Raw genomic sequence first — 16,151 nt, 5'->3', positions numbered from 1 at the left:
TGCCAACAAACACATGAAAGGATGCTCAGCATCACTAATCATCAGAGAAATGCAAATCAAAACTACAGTGAGATATCATCTCACACCGGTCAGAATGGCCATCATCAAAAAACCTACAAACAATAAATGCTGGAGAGAGTGTGGAGAAAAGGGAACCCTCTTGCACGGTTGGTGGGAATGTAAATTGATACAGCCACTATGGAGGACAGTAAGGGGGTTCCTTAAAAAAGTAAAATTAGAATTACCGTATGACCCAGCAATCCCACTACTGGGCATATACCCTGACAAAACCATAATTCAAAAAGAGTCATGTACCACAATGTTCAATGCAGCACTATTTACAATAGCCAGGACATGGAAGCAACCTATGTGTCCATTGACAGATGAATGGATAAAGAAGATGTGGCACATATACACAATGGAATATTACTCAGTCATAAAAATAAACGAAACTGAGTTATTTGTAGTGAGATGGATGGACCTACAGTCTGTCATACGGACATATATACACTATCAAATGTAAAACAGATAGCTAGTGGGAAGCAGCCAGAAAGCACAGGCAGATCAGCTCATGCTTTGTGACCACCTAGAGGGGTGGGATAGAGAGGGTCGGAGGGAGACGCAAGAGGGAGGGGATATGGGGATATATGTATACTTATAGCTGATTCAGTTTGTTATACAGCAGCAACTAACACAACAATGTAAAGCAATTATACTCCAATAAAGATGTTAAAAAGGGCTTCCCTGGTGGCGCAGTGATTGAGAGTCCGCCTGCCGATCCAGGGGACACGGGTTCGTGCCCCGGTCCGGGAAGATTCCACATGCCGCGGAGCGGCTGGGCCCGTGAGCCATGGCCGCTGAGCCTGCGCGTCCAGAGCCTGTGCTCCGCAACGGGAGAGGCCACAACAGTGAGAGGCCCGCATACCGCAAAAAAACAAAACAAAACAAAACAAAAACAAACAAAAACAAAAAAAGATGTTAAAAAAAAAGAGGGCTGCACACACACACACAAAAAGACTAATTTTTAGAACTCTCACTTTAATGCTCTATAGTTTTACTTTTTTACTAAAGAAAATTAACTGTAAGATGCCATGTTTGTTTCCATTTGTTTTCATTAAAATCCAGTTTGAAATCCCTAGCTGAAGCTTTGCTAAAATGTCATCTGTCCTAATGAATATGTATAAAATAAAGTACAGGATAAATCTGAAAAAAAATATAAAGTCTTGGATGGGAGACTTGCAAGGTACTTAGTAGGCAGCTCACATGAATCAGAGGATAATGCTTGAGCATCACTTCCTGCAATGCCATCATCTTCTGGTCCAAGTCTGAACCTCTTGTTGCTTCTTTCTAGAGATACTGTAAGAATTAACTAAGCAGGGAAAATAGCAACTGTCCTGAGAGATTTATATCAAAATTTGCCCCTCATAAATTATCTGCCCAGAGGCCATTAAACATCAGCTTTATTTCGTTTCAGCTAAGCAGCCCTAGATTTCATTCATTCTCTGGCATGATGGCATTCACTATGTACCTTACTATGTGCCAGGCACTATACTGCATGATTGTATAACCATTACCTTAATTAAACTTCATATCAACACTGACGTTATTCCCATTTACAAATGAAGAGGTCGAGGCTCAGTAAAATAAAGTCACTTGCCTAAGACTGCATAGACATAGTCTGGAATCTAAGGGGAAATACTGAGATTTTGCCTCCTAACACCTCACACCTATATTATTCTAACTCTAAGGAATCAGATCCCCAGAACTCATAGCCTTTCCTTATTTCAGTGTATAAACCTCTTGCAGAATAACCCCTGGACTGCCCTATCTCTCTGTTAAATTATAACTGAATAGGTTTCTAAGAATTTATTTGGATAAGCTTGTACTTTTTGTATTCCTGTACAGGTTTTAATTACAAATTGTTTAACAACAATTTAGTTGTTAAATTGGATATATTTCATATGTGGTCTCGTCATTTGTGATGCGGTTTCATCATTTGTGAGTCTCCTCCACCAAGTATCTGGGTATTGGGCTCTTACTGGCCAAGACCTGGTAATGGCCACATTTCCATATGGATTTACTAAGAGCTTTCTCAACTAAACAAACAAAAATAATAATCTAAAAGATCAAAAGCAATGTCTAATGCCTATTCGGCACAGCCACAGATTCAACAGTGGGTGGGTGGCAGTTTTTTTCCATTTTTAATGAAGAACTCTACAACAAATAGAAAGAACACCATGCTAAGGACAAAGCTAGAAGAAAACACTGAGCATAACATACTGATGGACTAATTTGTAGACTACGTATTGCTCTCCTACGAAATTCTTGCAAAGTCTAATTAATTCAAATTTCTTCCAGTTCTTGAAAAGACAGAATTATTTGAAACCTGCCTGACAAACTTTCTCCTAGATCTTTTCTTTCTCATGGTACTATCATCATGGCCGCGCCAATTTAAATATATTTGTTCAGTGACACAACTAAAAACAAATGGCTTCAGAGAGTGAAAGGAACCCTTACCCAATATTTGGGAGGTACAATATTGCCCATGTGTTGGCATTGGCACACAAGAGCCATCTGCAACCTGTCCTCACAGATGCCCACCTGATGCCCTCCTCAATGTTAACAACACCTACAGATTCAGGGGCACAATGTGATGCTGTGTCACAGAACCGGAGAAAAAGAGGCTATAGCTCAGACCAGCTCTACCAAAGAGAGACCAGTTTCCATGAATTGAACGGGGTTGTCTCCCTCCTCATTTTGCTACCTGTAAAACTGCCAGGACACCCTCTTTCTCTGTAGGCCTCTGTTCTTCCAGGATTCTGAAGCTTCCTTTTGGTAAATCGGGGGAAGTTGGAAGGGAGTAGTGATCACTTGGAAGAAACGCACATTCACCAGCTGTAACTGACCTACAAGCCCACATTATTAACAAAGTCTATGGTTTTCAATGACTACATGAAGGGGACATTACAGACGAAGGCAAGTTTATAACAGGCACATCTTTGCAGCCAGCTGCCCCATTTACTGAAAAATAAACACTATATATCAGAATATGGCCAGCAAGGCGATGGCATATTTAAAAGAACACTTCGCTTACAGTGTAAGAGACATTGGGTAGTGGTTCCCTGGTACATGACTGGTTTGCATAATATTTTCCTAATAATGATCATAATTGCATTTGGAATTTCATAATAAAAAAAAGTTTCCAAGTGCGTTAAATGTTTTATAAGCAAAAGCAAAGATCTTTGAAGATTCTGTTCTTTGGGAAAAAAAAAAGGCTCCAAGGTCACCCTAATTGCAATGCTCTAATTTAGGAAGGAGTCACAGGAAAAGGAAAGATGTGAACCTTTCCCACAGTCAATACAACTTGGAATGTGAAGACAAAGACCAAGAATTGGAAAGGTTAAAGGCAAATACTTTTTCCTTGGGAAGTTATATAAGCACATCAAATACCTTACAAGGCAGAGCGATCAGATTATACAGCACACCAAAGTTTCCTGAAGGAAAAAGGGTGAGAGGGAACGGCGAATATACAGGACACCAGGGAGACTGCTGCAGTGCAGAGAAGAGCAGGGACTGAATGACCCAAGGACAGTTGAGTATTGCTGGTCAAAGTGACACTGAACACATGCCAGGTGCATGGTCAAACTCCAGCTCCGAGGCCAGAAAAGTATAAATGCGTATGAAGACCACCCTCTGTCCCATGCAAGGCAAGAGCTGCTTTTCCTTCTTGTCCCTCAAGAATTAGTGGAACAATTTTTTTTTCTTTACAGAAAGAAGGAGGTTGTTCTCTGCAGGGCTAAACTGGGAAGCTCAAGTGACTAGTGCTGACTTTATACAACAAAATAACTGCGATTGCTCACCCTCTTTGTATGCAACACATTATACTCCCACTGTGCTCATGTTAAGAAATCTGAGGCCTAAGGAGAATTAGTAAATCTTTGATTGTCAGTGACTTGAAGGCAGCGTTGATGTCTGGTGTATCCCCAGGTCCCTGGCACTGCACAGGCATCTCATTTATCCCTGGTATTAACCCACCACCAGCATCATTCCAGAAACTCTTATGGGTGCTCAGAACATAGCAGTGACCCAAACAGATGTCTTTACACGCTCGTGGACTTTAATTCTGGAGGAAGGAGATGGCCAATAGTCAAATAAAATCACAAAGTAACTGCAAATTGTGAAAGTTCTAAAAAGGATTTTGTGCGGTCAAGAATATTTGGGGCTCTACTTCTCTACTTAAGATAACGAAGTCAGAGAAGACCTCACTGAAGAGGTTAAGATTTAAAATGGGAACTTAAAGTAGGAGAGCGCATGAAAAGCTGTCCCAACATGACAAAGATCCTGAACTGTAAGACAACGTGGCTTGTCTAAGGAAAAGAAAAGAGGCCAGTGTGAGAGGGGTGGGCTAAGAAATACATGGTTATTCGTTCAGAGGTACAAGGTGGGGGCCAGATCTTATAAGGTCTTGTAGGTCTTGGTAAAGAGTTCAGCTTTCAGATGCATTGGAGAGGGACTGAAAAGATATAAGAGGGGGATGACCTGATTTGCTTTTATAAAGATAACCCTAGTTGTATGGAGAAAAGATTGGGACTGGCACAGGTTGGGGTGAAAAGAGAAGCAGAGAGGCCAACTGACATGGCTACTGTAATACTGCAGGGGAAAGCTGAAAAGCTTAGACCAGGAAGGTAGGCACGAAAATGGAGAAAGGCCACCTATGCTCCTGTGCCTCGCCGCCCAGTCATCACTGCATAGCGGAAGTTCAACAGATACGTTTATTGATTAACTGGAGTCAGTTTTCCAAGGTCCTGTCCCCATTACTATTGATATTAATGTCGCTTCTAGCTCTCATAGTCTATGATTCTCAGTCAACCGTAAATATGTACTTTGGTCACCAGATATGACTGTAATACCACTGAAACCACTAGCTGTGGATCGTTGAATCTACTTACAGGAGTGTTACAGCAAAAAAAAAGAAGGGCCCCAGAGTATACAAAATCACAACCCCCACTGCAGTTTCAGTGAGAAAAATAAACTCCCAACCTAAATCCTAAGATACCTTTTCCCATAACTAAACTTCCACAACCTTCAGTATAAAGCTGAAGCCCTAGCCATTTCTCAGTACCACTAATAAAAGGTAATGAGTTTTCTTATACTAAACTATGTTACAAGATACCATTTTACTCACACTCTCACTGAAAGGGAGTGAAAAAAACAGAAGAAGAATTCATTTATATTTGGATATTTTTATTAGAATTAATTTATATATGGAATTTTAATTACAGGATGCAAGCCTGTGATTAATTTAATTTTGTTTCAATTTACGAGGATGCACTTGGTTAATGGAATGCCTTTTAAAAAAAAGGCTTTACTGAGGGATCTCATCTGTGTGATTTACTGTCTGAGTATATGTGAAGTTCCCTTCATTACAGAAGAAATTATTATTTGCCCTTGACGTTGAGTCCATTGCATGGGTGAGGAGATGATGTCAATCCTGTCATATAACCTACTATTTCTGAGGGAAGCAGCAGATTCAAAAGAAACCTTGTTTGGCTTTCTTGATATAATCCCCTTTCCCTGTGTATTCAACACACACGTGTGCATTGCTGATTAATGCGCAAATCCTCGCTGACATTATGATAAGCTTTAAAGCAATCCTACATTAGAGAGACAGAAAGAGCAAGCACTGCCTTTTCTTACAGAAAATCTCTCTTGAACTGAAGGTTTGAGGCAAAGAAAAGGAAAATGAGGCAAAAATTGAATGAAGAAGACCTGAATATAGAAAAAGAAAATAGAACATAAGGGGAAAGAATACTACCTAAGGAAGTATCCTTGAATAACCTTGCTTTGAAAACTGTGGAAAATAAGCCTATCTATGTAATCCTGTTATGAACTGTTAGTTTAAGGCTTTAGTCACAGAGAAACTGTGTAATAAGATTAAACCACATAAGAAAACATGGTTGTCTGCTGCTTGTTGGAAGACCAAAACAAAGAAATCAATAAATGAACAATTACCATCCCTTGCTTCTCCCCCAACTCCCTTCAGAAACAAAACAATTAGGAAGGAAGATCTCCTGATAATGCAAATGCCAAACCCCAGTCTCTCCCAGCTTCACAAGAGAAGAGAATGCATCTGCTTTCATTATTCACTTCCTAATGTTCTTTTTAATGTGATGAAAGAATGTTGTGATTTTAAAGGGAAAGACAAGTTCTGCAGAGTATTCCCTCTTTGCAGGAGTCCCCTCTCTCACTACCTTAAGAAGATACCTGTGAAAATATTCTACTTCTTTTTGGTATTTCCTCCTCCCCCCAACTCTAAGAGCGCCCTACAAAGTTTTCATTTTCTTTTTTAGTTGCAATTACTCCACTCCTCTATTGCAGCCATAGGCAATACATAAATACATGAGGGTGTCTGTGTGCCAATAAAACCTTATTTGCAAAAACAAATGACCAGCCTTCGGCCATCATTTGCAGACTCTTGGGTTAGATGATAAGAGAAGTGGAAACAAGGACTGGGGACACCTTGGATGAAACTGGGGCCCCGACATTTGATTCCTGAATTTATTTTTTTGTATGTGTCCTTCATGGATTTAAAACATGGATCTGTCACTAAGGATACTGGATACATGATGGACGTGAGAGTAATCGTGAACAAGCATTCCTGCTTTGATCACCTTTTGTCACCTAAAATCAAAGGTGTGGTTGTGGAGGAAGTGCATATAATAAGGGGCAGGGATGGAAAGAAAGAGAAGGCTTCTAATCCTCTAAATGGACCACAAGCCAGGCGCCAGCCCTAAAAGTAGATCTATTCACTGAGAATAGTCTTTCTCATAGTTGGATCCTAAATCAGTAGCCTGAGAATCACCTGAGATCTTATTAGAAATGCAAATTCTCAGGACCCACCCAGTCCTACTGAAAAATTTCAGGGGCGGGGCCCAGAAGTCTGTGTTTTAACAGGTCCGCTGGATGATCCTGATCTACACTCCAGTTTTAGAATAAGTTACTATTCTAGAGAGCCTTCCATTCCTCCCAGCTGACAAGTTATCTGCATTCAAATAGGAAATTGTGATCAGGAGCTTGTGCATTCCTGTGGAGAATTTGGGGGGTTCAGTAGGAGAAAATGAAGAATAACTCAAAACAGGTGGTAGAAAGCAAACTGGAAAATATTCTTCAGAAGCTTGATTATGTATTCTCTGTATTGGAAGACAAATTTTACAGTCCACATGTGCCTAGTTTCTGACCTCTTTTTGCTGCCTAATCTACTTTTAATATCTTTCTTCTATGAGTGTGTGCTCATAGGATGCAACTGTTAACCAAGAATAATAGACTTTGAAAAGTGAATCCATATGAAATAAAGTACATTTTGCTCAGTCAGAAATCAGCAAGCTTGGGGGGGTGGTAGTGGTGGGATGTATTGGGAGATTGGGATTGACATGTATACACTAATATGTATAAAACAGATAACATATAAGAACCTGCTGTATAAAAGAATAAAATAAAATTCAAAAAATAAGAAAATTTTTAAAAAGTAAATAAAAACCTTAAAAAAATTTAAAAATCAGCAAGTTTGGAATGGGGTGTTGTTTTGGATGCGCGATTTTTATGGTGATGAAAGTAATTCTGGATACATAACGTGAGGCATGGGTTTGTCTTCAAATGAAAGGTGTGAGAAAGCCCCAGGTATCATAATTATCAGCTCCAAGACAACCCTGGTCAAAAGCAAAGGGACCTGTAAACACTCAAGTTCACACTTGGAATGGTATCCAGATGGGAATAAATTGCCACGTAGTACCTAGCGCCCTAGTAAACAGAAGTTTGTGTGCAACTGCAGAGGTCCTTTTTCCCTCCAGGCAGATCAGTTGGACGATATGATTTCTTTCAGGCAAAAACGCATTCCTCTTTGCAATGATGCCACTGCTCTGCCAGTGGCCAAACCCTGAAGCTCGGAAAACATGTCAGGGAGAGGTTGTAAGCCTTTGGGCAGAAAGGAAGGAGGCACAGTAAGTAAGGGGAAGAAGGGAGGGGAGAAAGGAAGGACTTCCTCACTTAATTTTCATCTAATGAGCCCTCCTGAGACCCAAACTCTGCCACAGCGTGCCTCTTTCAGCAGCCTTCAGAAATAGAGGTCTAATCCCCTTTTAAACTCAAGTTCATCACCAGTGCAGTCAGGCCAACTTGGTGTATTAAGTATCTCACAGTATGGTACAGTAATATCCCTTTCTACAGGACAATCCTGCTGGAGGAAAACTGATTAATTCCGTTTGCTGGATTTTCAGCATTTGGACCCCAGCGGCATCTCAAAATGTATTAACCAAAGTTAAACCAAAAAAAGCAGCAGTAGTGAACATCGACACTGTAAGTGAGAAAGCGGTTCCTGCAGCCACAAGCCATGCTCCATGGATAACATGCACAGAGACAGCAATCCTGAAGGTTGGGAGTGTGGTCTTGATCAGAGTGATCGGTCCTCCACCCCTTCACCCAGCCTTATCCTGACCACCAGGTGGATGCAAAGAACCAAGAGAGAGAAGTCGTAGTTCTGGGAAAAGTCACCCTTGTTAGAAAACTTTACTTTGAAATTTAAAAGAAGTAATTGGCCTTCAGTATAAATGCAGAGGCCAATGTAAATTCATGACTGTATCATTCTTGATGAGAACATTTTCCATCTAGTGCCTTACAACAGTGCAGAAAACGATGGCTCGTTCATTTTGTACATACTAAGGCCACATAAGATAGCTAATTTTTTCCCCCATATCATCTAATTAGAATAGAGGGAAAACACTAAAAAATGAGGCCAGAAAAAAATTTAATAGGACTCTAATTTAACTCAAGTTTACTACAGTTAAAGTGTAATTCAAAATGTTCAAATAAAGAAAAACAAAATGAAAATGAAAGCCAAACCACCTCAGGAATAAAAACTTTGGGAAGGAAATTCTCTTCACCAAAGAACTGTGTTGACTATATTTTTTATATAGGTTTATGCAGAGATTTAGCAAAACAGCAATTTTTATTACTGAACCCCTTGAAGATTAGTTAATTTAAACACAGTCAAGACATCACCATTATTGGATAGTTACTGAGCCAGTGTCTCAGAGCCCCGAATTATCAGCTGTCACCTGCAGCAATACCAAGAATTTCAAGGAGTCAAACTCTCCACTTACTGTAGCTCCCCTCTCCCCTCTGCCAAGTAATAAAGGGCAGTACTTGGAAGCTTTGTTAATAACTAGCCAATATCCTCACTTCACAGATAAGGAGAGTAAGTGCTTGCCAGGTGAAGAAATTCATCCCAAATTAGACAAGAGCTGGGAGTAAACTCAGTCTCCAAATCCAGGGCTTTCCCCAAAGAGCACTAACTGAGGAATTGAGAGACAATTCTTCATCTTCCTTAGCCATTGAACTGATTGGCAAATCCGAAAACCAATGGGGATCTCTGTTTCTTCATCTATATTAAGGCGGGGGAGGGGCGCTCCTTGGCCCCTTCAGTTACTTTTACACTTCTAGTGAAATGCAGCCATTTAACACAAGCATTCTACTTTGGGGCATTTTTTTCATTCTAGCACAGTCGGTGGGAGTTTTAATAATCAAGTCCTAGGTGTTAACTTATGACTGGAGCCTAGGCTGGTTCTCACTGAGGGGCAGTTGCCTTTTCAAAGATAAAAGTTATTAGTGAAAGGGGTGTGACAGCGGGTCTGGACTCTGTGTGGGGAAAATTGATCCAAGTGCCATTCTGGCTTTCATGATTCTTAGTAAGGGTAGGAATTTACAGAAGAGTAGATCAGGGAAATCTGAATGTGACATAAAATCTTTTCATTTTGATTTTTGAAAGGTCTCTGACAATGTCTTATTTTATAGCTTAATACTGGTAAAATGAAAGTACTGTTAGTTGGATTTATAATAAATTGAACAATGGCACTGCATCTGAAGAAGACTGGTTAATGGGATTGTCCATACTCAAAGGGAAATGTTTCAAACACCATGAGCTCCAAATGTTACAGCTGAAAAGGAACAACAACAACAAAAGAAAAATCCAGAAACAGTTGTCCAGTGGAGTAGCACAGAGCTCTATCCTTGATTTATTTCCAGTTTAAAATTTTTATAAAGAACGTGGTCAAATTAGTAAATGGCAAAGGAAAAAGAAAAAAAAACAAACCTTAAATGATCTCTAGCATTTCTACCGTCGGATGTTTTGGGAATCCATCCCAAACAAAATTGTCAAACATATTTATACGAAACAAAATTGTCAAGGATATCTGTCATTAGATTAAAACAATGGACAAAAAGGGTGAAATATAAGAGAGGTAAACGTAAAAACTTAAGAGTGAAAAAAAAATCAATCGGATAGGGCTTCCCTGGTGGCACAGTGGTTAAGAATCCGCCTGCCAATGCAGTTGACATGGGTTCGAGCCCTGGTCCGGGAAGATCCCACACGCCGTGAAGCAACTAAGCCCGTGTGCCACAGCTACTGAGCCTGCACTCTAGAGCCCACGAGCCACAACTACTGAACTCGTGTACCACAACTACTGAAGCCTGCACTCCTAGAGCCTGTGCTCCGCAACTAGAGAAGCCACCGCGATGAGAAGCCCGCGCACCACAACGAAGAGTAGCCTCCGCTCGCCGCAACTAGAGAAGGCCCGCACGCAGCAACGAAGACCCAACACAGCCAAAAATGAAATAAATAAATTTGCAAAATATATATAAAAATCAATTGGATAAATATTAACCACGAGAATCTTGTCTTGCTAGTAGTTGAGGTAAAAGCTATCTAGGGAATTTGCTGACCAAAAGTTCTGTCTGAATTAAAAGTCTAAAGAGCCTTCTGAAAAGAAGCTAAAGCAATAGCTGGTATGAATAAAACCTAGAGAATAAAAGATATAAGAACACAGCTGGAGAATTATGCCATTACTGAGCACTGAGTCTCATTTGGAACCTGAGAGATTAAAGACTGTTCCAAAAAAGATGACCAGGATAGTGAGAACAAGAAAGCTATATTGTTTGAGAAATGGCCGAAGGAAATGGTGGTGTTTCATCTGCGAAGATGACCCAGTAAGTGAATAAAAGCTATTATAACATTTGATGAGGAGCTTTGGAGATGATTATTAAATTTATTTTTACATATCCAAACAAGGGCTTGGGACCAATGAGTTAAATTCAGAGAGGGGTCATTTTTGGTTAAATATAACAAAGATGTTGCTATAGATTAGAGCTGTCAACAAGGGAAGGGGTTATACAAAACAGTTCATTCTGCATCACTTCATGCATAATCATGAAGGCTGTGACCATGATTTTTAAAAAATGGTTTATTTGCCAGGAGGCTGGACTTGGTGGTTTGTAAAGTTTCTTCCTTTGCAGTTTCTATGATTCTATGAATAATTTTTTTTTTTTCTATTCTAAAGAATGGTAGCAGTGATGGGGAATTTTCTTCTAATAGGAATTAGGTCAGTGATATTTGCTTACAAATGCCTAGTAATAGTAAGCCTGCTACTTTAATGAATAGCAGGGATCTCTAGTGTAAAATATTTGTGCAATTTTATATTTAATATAGATATTGAAATGATTTTCCTATAATTCCTTACCCAATAATCTGTGTGGATATACTGTCATAAAATTAAATTGTTCATATTAGGTATTTTGTCATACCTCTGAGCCAGGCCCTAGGCTATATATAAACTAATGAAATGAATGAGAAGTTGCTTGATCTGGCAGTCAGCTTTTCAAAACCAAGTCCATTAAATCCTAGGATGGGAAACTGCCTCAAATAGTAAGTAAAATAAGCTTCCCTTCATGCTTCACTGACAAACTGTAGCATTACTTATGTCTGTTATTTTTTAGTTTTACTTTTTAGGAAAAAAAAGATGACTCATATTTCTCAGTGTAATTATTTTTTCTTTTTTAAATCAGAACATGTTTAGAAAGCAGAGACAAGAAAAAATAATAAGCAACCTACTCCCTCCCCCAACTTCCAAACTGGATCAGGGGAAGAGGAGGTTATAAAAAGTGGTCTCCAAAATATATAAGGGAAAGTGAGCTCACCTCAGAAATCAGGAACTCGAAAGACAGTTGAGAGTCAAAAACTACTCTGATTGAGTCTCTTAAAATGTCATTTGTCTTTCCCTCAAGTGGATTCTCAATGTGGTTCGGAAGTGTTTATGTTTAACCTCTGATTCACTAAGCCTCCTGACCCATTCCTCATAGGCATCGTTCTAAGCATGTACCATCTTATTCAAACATTCAGTCTCGCCCACTCCCAATTTCTATAGATGTCATCTCCTCAATTAATGAGAAAATGAGAATTATTAAGAATGAGTGTCCTTGAATTCACTCTTCTCCATTTTTTTGGTTTTTTGGTACCTCTTAATGTCTCCTCTCTGTCTCTTGTCTTTTCTCGAAGCCATACTACACCCTCCTGCCAGACTCACCTTCCTAAAGGCATAACTCTGACCATGACACCCAACTAGTCTAATTCTGTTCATCCCAACCCACTGCCTATAGAAAAAAATCATTAGGCCAGCTTGGTATTTAGGGCCTTTAATTTAATCTCTAATCAATTTACTTTTCTGGTCTCTCTTACAAATCACCTTTACGCATCTAATTCTGCAGCACCCTTCCCACCTCAAAAAGTAAGCCGAGTGTTCTCTTGCTCCCAAGCTTGGAATCATACCCCACCTCCCAACATCCCCACCACCAAGCAACTGCCATCTAGACTACTTTTTCATCATCTTTAACTTCCCAAATACTTTCCTCCCTTTCAAAGGCAAATCACACCTTTTCTTCCTCATCGCCCCAGCATTTACCTGTTTGTATTTTGAATTAGATGAATATGTGTTTTATATCCTCTACTAGATTATAAACTTGAGGGATGTGCTGCTTCCTGAAAGTTCCATGGTATCTGGCTCTAATAGATACTGAATGCTTGTTTTGGGGTACTTGGGATGGCTTTCATTTCTTCTTCCCTCCCTGATGCAAAAGTCATTGGTTTACCATATGGGCCAAACCCAATGAGGTGACACCCAAGAGAGCCTTTATTTTTCTCCAAACTCTGCCCTCTAACCTCCTCTGTCACAACTTCCTCAATCTCTCCTTGATAACACCCCTACCATCCATGGCTTCCTGGTCACTTTCAATTATAAAAACAATCTCATTTAGGTAAGCAACTCTGATTCATTTCCAGGTATTAAAATATGACAGTCCAGTCTAAATTAAACTGAGATCTTACACCCAGGCTGTACCCTCAAAGTCATAAAAAACAAGGAAAGAATGAGAAACTGTCATCGACCAGTAGAGACTGGAAGATAGGACAACTGAAGAAAATGTGTTACCACGGATTGAATTCTAAACACAAAGAGGAAAGACTGGTGAAATCTAAATAAAGTCTGGAATTTTGTTATTAGTAAGGCACCAATGTTAGTTTCTTAGTTTTGAAAATTATATCTGATATATATATATATTTCATATATACAATTTTATATACATATTATATACATAGAACAGATATGTATATAATACATAAGAGATATATGCATGTAATATTTTTAAGTTAAAATAAGGGGATCTTCTAATCTAAGTTTTTCCCCGCCTCATTCCTACCTCCTGCTCTGAACACTTTTGCTATCTTTCAGTAATATTTACAGGCTCCTGGCAGGGTCTCTTTTAAGAATTTAGAGGAACTCACCTCTGTCCTCAAACTTCCTTGATAATTAAAAAAAAAAACCCATTCACTATCCTGTTACATATAGAAAATTGACATGTACCGCAGTTAGGGATCATCAGTGAAGAGAGACTTTCTGATAAAAAACTTACTATGATGCTGGGTTGTACAAAAAACAACAACAACACACAAAAAACCAAAAAACAAGACACTGGCACAGGGATATTTAAAGCCTGATAGATACTGGTTTGAAATCAGTTCTGCCTGAAGCCAGGGAACAGATGAACAGCTTCTCAGAGTTCCCCATTCTTTCCATGCGTTATTTGTGAATGTCATTTTCAAAAGGGAACATTTCCCACCACTTTCAATCCTGAAAAGAGAATTACAAGTGTGTTTAATGGCAGAAAAGCTTAAGAATGAATGGAGGCCTCAAAGGATGTGACCTGAGGGCAGGACAGAAAGAGAGTGTTACATAAATCTGTCAGTAAGTAACATAAATCCATTGGAGCCTAAGGATCCTTCATAGAATTTCAGTGGTTCCAGTTTACACTTCATTCAGAAGCACCTTTTCAAAGCTTCAGAGCCAGCTCACATCTCTTGGAAATGATACTTTCACTAGGAATTGATGTTTTCCAATATAGTTAGTGTTTCAATGATTTACAGCTATTGACTTTTAACAGGGATGTGATCACATAGAAAAAACTCTGACATTTCCATGACATTTTCTGCTGAAAGGGGAAAAAAAAAAGATTTTCCTTTTTTCTTTTTAATTCAGTGCTGAGTTAGAGATGGAGCAAAAAAAGGGAGGGGGAGCTTTTGGCCTACAGATAGCATTCTCTTAGTTGCCACTATGGATGTCATTCTCTGATGTTCATTTTTATGCTACTGTTTTCTCAAACTCTTATGTTCCCCTGATACCCTCAGCTGAGGATACATTATAGAGACACTTATGCCACCAGGCTGTTGAAATTTGAGACTTTTCAGATATAACGTGCTTTATATTCAAGAGTTTTATTTACCATGGGACTGTAATTCTGGTCTTGTTTTCATCATTGACAGGTAAAATGCTTGCCAATTTTCCTTTTCGATTTTTTATCCTGATACATTTAAAGAAAAAAAAAGTGAGACACAACTTCAGGTTCTGTAAGAAAGGCAAGGTATGGGATGCAGAGGTATTATCCTCAAGGGAAATGTCAAAATGCATACCTTAGACAAATCACTGGTGTAGCTGTCAATGTTGTCAGAAGTCACTTGTCACTATTTTTAGATGCAACTGAAAAGACTGGGTTACTAGGTGTCCCTTTCTTAACTCTCAGCATCGCGGGATGCTGATGGATATCATGCAAGCTGCTTCTTCAGAGATCTTTGGAGAATGGCACACCTCTGCTTTGGAAGGTATACCCAGAGTCCTGACTGAAGGCCGTGCAATGATTAGGTCACCTTCCAAAGAGATCTATAATCTTCTAGCAGTTTGTCCTCCTGACCAATTGAGAGTCATTATTTTATTTTTAATAATAAGAGTAAGTAATATTTCTTAAACATATAGGGAATTTAATTCACGAACAGGAACTCTGGCAATCAGTAATAAGAGCAAGGGTTGCTAAAACTTTACAATCTGATTGCAAAAGGCTGGCAGAGAAGCCAGGGAAACCAATTAGGAAAGTGCTGGTACTGGATAATCTCATCTGGAACAGTATGGAATCTATCTGCTCTGAGCTTAACCTTCCGGCATAAACACCAATGCACTTTCCAACATTTCTGTGCTAATGAGGATGATGATTCCATGTGCTCTGGAAGCAACGTGAAGATGGGAAGTCGGCTTCCCGGGGTTGGATATAAAGTCACCAGTGAAGGCGCCAATGTGTGTCTTGCAGTTTGCTCTTAGCTGATATTCAGTCTATCCTCCACCTGGATGTTACCATATAGTTCAGTGATTTAATTAAAGAAATCTGTAGTTCTTTGGGGGAATAGAGAAGAAAGAATGAGGGGTTCCAGTGATCTAAGCAGAAAAGTGTAATACCAACTTGCAGGCTACTTGGTTCCTAGTTTGGTGCCTACTAGGCACCAACTCTATGAGGATACCTTACACGTCATCGTGTTTTTAAATAAAATAATTTCCTAACCATAAAAAGACCACTTCCCTCATATATGTCATAATTTAGCGGGGATTATCCCAAGAGATACATTGTATAAAGATAATTTCAAAAAAAAAAAAAAAAAAAACGAAAGAAGCACTCCTACTACATCTCCCGGAGGAGGCTTCCTAGAGATCTGATGGCCAACACTGAATCCACCTTGTGTGTAAGACTGGAAGTAGAGAGGAAAGAAGAACAGCTTCTTACCACTCAACATGCTTGACAGACATGAACCCACTTGCTTCCTACTCTTTGTATATACAGGGATACCAACAGAATGAAGGACAAAAATAAAGAATTTGAGAGGAAACACCCCAAACCATACACTATTCTATATGCAGAATGATTTTTAATTTCTCTTCAACAGAAGTGGTTAG

The 16,151-nt window shown here is 39.3% G+C and overlaps 1 protein-coding gene across 1 annotated transcript in view; it reads right to left on the bottom strand.

Moving 5' to 3' along the window:
- DCC (DCC netrin 1 receptor) overlaps positions 1-15,733 on the bottom strand; it is a 948,035-nt gene extending 932,302 nt beyond the window's left edge. The window contains exon 1 of the mRNA XM_028479946.1: positions 15,727-15,733. Within this exon, the coding sequence (XP_028335747.1) occupies positions 15,727-15,733 (7 nt within the window). The remainder of the gene's footprint in view (positions 1-15,726) is intronic.
- Between the last annotated feature and the right edge of the window lie 418 nt (positions 15,734-16,151).

Source organism: Physeter macrocephalus, chromosome 19 (assembly GCF_002837175.3).
Source record: "Physeter macrocephalus isolate SW-GA chromosome 19, ASM283717v5, whole genome shotgun sequence".
In the NCBI taxonomy this organism is placed as follows: Eukaryota; Metazoa; Chordata; class Mammalia; order Artiodactyla; family Physeteridae; genus Physeter; species Physeter macrocephalus.
The sequence above is the reverse complement of the archived record's forward strand: the minus strand, read 5'-3'. Positions and strand labels throughout refer to the sequence as shown.